Genomic DNA, 7410 nt, shown 5'->3' on the forward strand with positions numbered 1-7410 from the left:
GGCCTCACAGAACCCACAATCCTTACAGGCAGACTGAGCAGGCTCACTGAGCTTCCCTAAGTACACGTACCAATCATCAGGGTTGCATCAGCTCTGTGAGTCAGCACAAAGCCTAATTACAGGTGAGGTCATCCCACCTTACCTCAGTAACAGGTAACAGCTGGATCATGATGCAGCATGACTCAGCATGACATTGCAGAAACAACATTACTATTACTAAGATGGAGTCAGTCAGCCATTTTTGGACTGAGTTCCAACAATTATCATATTATCAATATGCATATTATCAATATGCTACTAGGACAGAACTCTTCTCACTGTAGAATCATTGCTAGGAATAAGGATAATCAATACAAGCAGTTAACCCCAAGCGTCCCCCTCTCACCCCTGTAACATAAGCATTCTAAAAGCAGTTATTCCCCCAGGATAAACAATTCAGAGATCTCATGATGTTATCTTGAAGTCTGTTTGTCTCTTTCCTCCATGGGAGCAACAGAGTGTTCACAGGCCCCAGGGCAATTCACACAAGGGGATGCTTTCATGTTGCTTCCCAAGTGTCTCCAAGGATATCACATGTGTTGCAAGGAAGAACAAGGTGGGAGAGAAGGGAAGGAAACATGGTAGAAGACATAGCATGGATTCTGACAGCTTCCCAGACAAAACTCCATGTAGACTTACCTATAGTATGCCATTTCTTCTTTCCCCCTATTTGTCACTCTCTTGTGATTTCTGACTAACTCTAGAAGGGAAGCCTAAATTCCCTAACAGTCCACATTCTTTCACGCAGTCACAAGTTTTTCTGTAGATAGATCCAAGTTTTTCTGTAGATAGATCCAAGTTTTTCTGTAGTTTAAGGAAACGGAGTCTGTGTGCCTTCACTGGAACACAAAGACTTTGTTATTGTATTGTGTAATAAAGCTCTTTGAGGGACAACCTTTGAGCCTTTCAAAGAAAAAAAAATGTGCTTCCCAGTGCTAGAATACGGAGGCCGCTAGCTTTAAGGTCTTGAAACATTTCCCAGTCACCAAACAGGTTTTGGAAGCCATGCAGATGTACAGTGTCTGCTCCTTACCTCCACTTCTATTGTCTGTAGGGTCAACAAGAAGAGTCTCCACTCTATTTGAGTAAATTATTCCCATGATTTGAGGGCAGCTTCATGAGAACCTTACACTTTGTTTCCACAGTATTGTGCTCCTTATGGTTTCTTCATCTGCAGAATGAGAAATCACTCCCTCTGCCAGCAAATAATTGTCCAGAATGGGCTACCTGGGAATCTCTATGGTATGGAAGTAGAACAGATGGCATACAGAGCTATGTGAGATCCACCGTGACTCTCACAATTTTCCAGTTGTCATTTGTGTACTTGGAAGCCTCTATCCGTATATGGATAGATCTTGCTGTGTATGAAAGACAGTTGGAGTGGAAGATCCTACCAGGGATTCAGCTGCATTTAGTTTCTCTTCGGCTGTATCCCAAAGAAGGAGAGAGCTGAGCTACCTCCACTGTTATCTTCTTCTGTAAGGGATGGAGATAGGAAGGGGAAAGAACTGAAATCCAGTTCTTCTGAAGAATGGCAAGACACTCGGTTGGTATCTGCTAATACAAGGAGGAAAGGTGATCTTGTCCAGTTCACTCTTCATTGTAGCCCCATCCCACATGGATTTGTGTCCAGTGGTCCCCGCCATAGCCTTTTTGGAGGTCAAAGGGAGCCTTTCCCCTGTTGCTCCAGTGGAAAAGCTCATAGACTTCAGCCCATCTTTTCCATTGCAGAGAAGTGGGAATAAGGTTAATGTGTCTGTACTTTTTTTGGAACTTAACAGCAATAACAGCAGATACAGACTGTAAGGCAAACAACGAAGGAATTCTGTTGGAGCTGTAAAACTAAAGGGTTTAAAAAAATCCTGCTGAGAGTTTAAAGTTGAAATAGACAAGCCAGCACAAGAACCAGCAATAGTCTCACGAACCAATTTTCACAAATCAGCCATCCACATGCATAGAAGCAAATGATGCTACTTTTCAAATCTGGCCACAGGCCTGCTAAATTTGTGCTTAAAACTAGTTCATAAGGCTGTCAGCAGGACCATAGGACAATCTACATAATTGCCCCAGAGCTGTAGTTTGGACAGGACTAATCATTGCCACTTTCTGGTTAACCTGCAATCCTTGAATGTTTTCCTTTCTGCTTCCCCAGATATTGTACTAAAACAAGATCAAGCCTGTGCCATGATCAGATCCTATTGCACTTTGCAAAGGCAAGAATGGGTGAAGTGTTCATCCATGGCCTGCCCAACCCATTGATCACTTAGCCAACCAGCAGCACTGGAGAAAGAGGCTCCATACTGCGTATAAGAAGTCTTGTGACACTTTAACATTGGACTGGGGCTCAGTAGAAAAGCACATGTCCTGAATGCTGAAGTTCTCCGCCTTCATCAGTGCTGAGTTGAAGGATCTTCAATGAAGATTCAATGAAATTGCTGAGCAGTCAGGTTAAAATGGATAGAAGGAAGTACTTCTTCATCCAAAGGGTGATTAACATGTGGAATTCACTGCCACAGGAGGTGGCGGCGTAGCCAGCTTGAAGATGGGGTTAGATAAAAATATGGAGCAGAGGTCCATCAGTGGCTATTAACCACTATGTGACACAGAGTGTTGGACTGGATGGGCCATTGGCCTGATCCAACATGGCTTCTCTTATGTTCTTATCTTAGGTAGCAGATATTTTGGAAAAGCACCTTCTCATCTGACACCCTGGAGAATCATTAGTAATCCCAGCTAACATCACTGAAGTGGGTGGAGAAAAGACAACAGCTTAAGGCAGTTTCATGTATTACAAAAACTTTAAGAGATTTTTGTTTTGTACACAAACATTTGTGGGCTACCATCCATTCCATCTGATGCAATTGGGATACGGACTAATTTTGCCTCAAAGTGCCGCACTGGAATAAGTGATGTCAACACATTTGCAAGTGCCAAAAAAGTCTATCAGGAGAGATGGAAAGTCGATTATTTGGTTTTGCTGGTGGCACATTTCCTATGAAGTAAGCCAGCTGAACTTGGGGAAGGGCTGATTTCCAAGTTAAAACATTTATGGTTGAGCTATAAAAGTCCTATATAGTTTATAGTAGGATGCCGCCAAGATAGGATAAGGATACTTCTTTGTGCAGCGCAGTTGATCGCAAAGCAAGATGGCTACCTGCAATGGGTGAAGGCTATAAAAAACTGATCCATGCAAATTCCCACCATTATTAAAGTGGGAAATGTACCCCACCATTATTAAAGTGGGAAACGTACCAGATGATCTTAAGCAGGGGTCCCCAACCCCCGGGCTGCAGCCCACTACCAGGCCGTGGCCTGTTAGCAACTGGGCCACCACTCCTTGTCCTCCACTTCCCCCGCACATCGCCGCCATCCCCCACTTGCTCTTTGCAGCTTTGTGGCACCGCACTCTATCCCCCATGTACGAGGCACCATGGCCCGCCACCTCCCTTCCCCAGTGCTGCAATGTGTTCCAACCCCCCTCCCTCTGCGAGCAGAGGAGCCAGAAGGTTTGGATTACAGAGAATACAGAGCATCACTGCCCCTGACAGAGAATTCCATCAATACCCTGTGGGTAATAGCCACTGATGGACCTCTGCTCCATATGTTTATCCAAACCCCTCTTGAAACTGTCTAGGCTTATAGCTGCCACTTCCTCCTGTGGTAGTGAATTCCATGTGTTAATCATCCTTTGGGTGTGAAGAAGTACTTTCTTTTATCTGTTCTAACCCAACTGCTCAGCAATTTCACCAACAAAACAATCATGGATACCATGAAAACAATCAGTTTTTCTGTGGCTATGTGAGGGTTTTAGGATGTGACTACACCTCTAGAGGAAGAGGAGTGTGTTCCTCTGGACAAGTGCAGAATACTTTTTCTTCATATTTGAGTCACTCCCTCTTAGTCTGATGTTTAGGGACAAGGTTGCCAACAGCTCTCATATAAATTTAATTTACTCTCACACGTGCTTTCTCCCTTTAGACCGCTCTGCCTCTCTCTCTCTCCTGGGTCCCTTCTGTTCTTATGTATTGCAGTGAGTAAGAAGGATACTATCCTACATGCATCTTTTGGGAGTTAGCATTCTGTGAGACTCACTGCCCATAGGATCGGTCTGCAGGAGTGTGAGCCAGAAAGCCACAAGTTCAGATTTGTCTTCTGCCACGTATGTGGAGAGCTTAGAACATCATGCCACAGAGTGCTACAGCTCTCCAGATTTTTTTTTTTGTCTACAGCTCCCATCAGCCCCAGCCAGCATGGCCAATGGCTGGGGTTGATGGGAGTTGTAGGCAAAAAGCATCTGGAGAGCTACCGTTGGCCACCCTTGATGTATGTAATGCTGCCACCAGTTTATTTAACATCCAAACAGTTTATTTAACATTCCCCACAGAATTGTGCCCAAGCTCTAAGGCAGGGGTGTCGAACTCATTCGTTATGAAGGCCAGATCTGACATAAATGAGACCTTGTGTGGCCGGGCCACATATGTCATGAAATGTAATGCCAGGTAGCAGATACAGACAAACACAATTAAAGATTTTTAAAAAAAAAAAAAAACTTAAAATAAAACATGCTTAAAACATTAGCACTCTTACAATATTTTGTTTAACAGTCTCTGGTAACTGACACTGCTTGTTCTGAATTATTGCATCAAAATCTGGAAACGGTGTCTGTGCTGTAGCAATCTCGAGTATGCTGTTCGGGTGTTGTTCAGGTGCGTATCTGGAAGTTGCAAACCTACTTTTGATTTGCTCACAGGCCTGATAGGACCCCTTTGAGGACCTGATTCGGCCCCTGGGTCGCATGTTTGACATTCCTGCTCTAAGGCTTTTTCGTTGGACTATGTGGTCCTGAGGATGAAACTCTTATGTTATTAAAATATATAAATCCATGTTTTAATAAAACAAAATAAAACCTTATTTGTACATGAACTGTATTGGTTTCAGGATGTATAACTACTTATATTTTCAGTGGATAAAACAGTGGGAATTAATAACTACTAACTGAAGTGTCAGTCGTTCGCTTCACTAACACTCCTCACTCTCAATGCCTTCTTCCTCTCGCACTCTTATAATATCAAAGATTTCAGGTTTTCACGGCTGGCATCATCATTAGGGTTTGCAGAATCTTTCGGGCTCAAGTGCCGTGTTCTACTGGAGAAAGTTTTTCTTCCAGACGTTTCGTTCTCAGCTGCGGAGAACATCCTCAGTGGCGTTGCAGCCGGAGCAGGCGCTCTGACCTTCTTGGCTGCTGTGCATTGAGTCTCCAGAGTCAAGAAGCCAAGAAGGTCAGAGCGCCTGCTCCGGCTGCAATGCCACTGAGGATGTTCTCCGCAGCTGAGAACGAAACATCTGGAAGGAAAACTTTCTCCAGTAGAACACGGCACTTGAGCCCGAAAGATTCTACAAACCCTAATGACTCTTATAATACTTCAACAGTATTAGGGTGGACTTCCTTTAGCCTCTAATTCATCCTCATAGTATTATCAATCTCTTCTTTAGAAACTTTAATGCTTTTCACAGCATTAATGGGTTTCTAGCCAGAAGACAGTTGTTTTAGACATCTACAGATACTGTTTTAGATGTTTTAGACATCTACAGATAGCCGCCCTGAGCCACTTGTGGGAAGGGCGGGGTATAAATCTTAAATAAATAAATAAACTGTTTGACCACAGCTGACACTCAAAACTGCTGCTGCTCTGCTGAAAAAACTGCTGATTGACTTCTCTCTCTCTCTCTCCACACTTCTTAGCTCTGCCCACACTCTCAGTCATCAACCAATCACCTCGCTCACTCATCCCGCTCTCACACACCCCTTTCTCTGCTGCAACTTCCCAACAATTAAAGGAGCACACTTATATAAGTTAAAACCAGATTACCCTTTATAAAAATCCCTGAAGTTCCTGCATGTTCAAAAGAGTTGGTTATCTCTTCCTTAATGGCAAGCATTGTATATCCCCATCAGATAACTGCAGGAAGGGTAAAGGCTGATTTTGTCAGATTGCTAACAAATTGTTTTCCCTTTCCTAAGGTACCTTATCATGGCTCTGCAAGGCAGCTTCCAGGTTTCTCCCATTCTCAAAGCCCAACACCTGGATAAACTCCCTAAGGAACAAAAGGACCAGGAAATTAAAAACTGGAAACCAAGGAAACAAGCCACATCTACAGAAGCGACAGTCCCTAGTGACGAATTTACCCAGCCCATTGCAAATGTGAGCTTGTCAATATTTGGTTGCACCGAAACAGGAATGTCACTTTCTGGGAATGGTGGCCATCAGAATCTCTGGCCCCCAGAGCAGGATATACTAGGAAAATGGACGCCAAATACGGAAACCAATGACCATACCGAAAGCTGGACAGAGGAGGATGCTGGGACTGCCCGTTTCTTTTCCACAGAAGCTTCTCCTGGGCAATGTACAGCTGCAAACCCCTTTTCTGGCTTCCTTCCCAGCAGGACTGACAGTTCTGTTCGAAGGAGCCATCGGAGATCTGTGAGTGCAGTGACTCTGTGAGGGAGCTTCCGCTTTTGATTTAAAAAGGAGCCGCGCCTCTGGACATTCTTTCCTACCATCATAACGGGAAGTTGAAGTGGAGGGGTAACAGGATTTCTATTTATATTAAATAGCAAAGCCTTTTAGAACATGACATACAATGTAATTTCACCAGCATATTGGAGCAATACTTCTGCTCGTCACAGAATGACATACCTCAAGTAAACAAGAATTGACTTATTTTGAAAGAGAAGTTCCTCATTACTCGAAGGAATATTATGTTAGCATTCCCTAATCAATGTGAAAGGAACTCTGCTTGGAAACTGACAGTGGCACCATTGAGAAGGTTTTCCCCAAGTAATTTTCTGTCTTCTGAATCAGGCCCTAATCTTGCCACTCATCACCTTAACCTTTTGTCTGACTAGCAGATAAACAGAGGTATAGCTAGGGCTTTTTTTTGAGCAGGAACGCAGTTCCAGCTGGCTTAGTGTCAGGGGGTGTGGCCTAATAAGCAAACATACAGCATCACTTGGCTGTGTGCCTTAGCAGCATTTGGTTTTTCTCTTTGTAACACAGCCATCTCTGGGTTTTTTTCTATTCGTTCAATTTATTATTGTAGCAATAGTTTTTAGGAATTGTTTAACTTTGCAACATATTAAACAAAGATCATCAGGTATAAGGGCTAGAATGAACTCATTGCACTGAATTCACTAACCTGGACGTTTTGCAATTCATCATCCATGTTTTAAGACTTTTTAAAAATGAACTTTTAAAACAATAAAGTAGTTATAACATACAGCAGCTTCTGACTTCTTGCAGATCCCAATTTGGGTGATTTCTATAACTAACACCTGAACCTGAAACATGTCTGTTTGGATGTAGGCACTGT

At 43.3% G+C, this 7410-nt stretch overlaps 1 protein-coding gene across 1 annotated transcript in view; it reads left to right on the plus strand.

The window, feature by feature from the left end:
• ATP10B (ATPase phospholipid transporting 10B (putative)) overlaps positions 1 to 6612 on the plus strand; it is a 115066-nt gene extending 108454 nt beyond the window's left edge. The window contains exon 21 of the mRNA XM_060240639.1: positions 6062 to 6612. Within this exon, the coding sequence (XP_060096622.1) occupies positions 6062 to 6542 (481 nt within the window). The 3' untranslated portion in view covers positions 6543 to 6612. The remainder of the gene's footprint in view (positions 1 to 6061) is intronic.
• The last annotated feature ends 798 nt before the right edge of the window (positions 6613 to 7410 follow it).

Source organism: Heteronotia binoei, chromosome 5 (genome assembly GCF_032191835.1).
Source record: "Heteronotia binoei isolate CCM8104 ecotype False Entrance Well chromosome 5, APGP_CSIRO_Hbin_v1, whole genome shotgun sequence".
Lineage (NCBI taxonomy): Eukaryota > Metazoa > Chordata > Lepidosauria > Squamata > Gekkonidae > Heteronotia > Heteronotia binoei.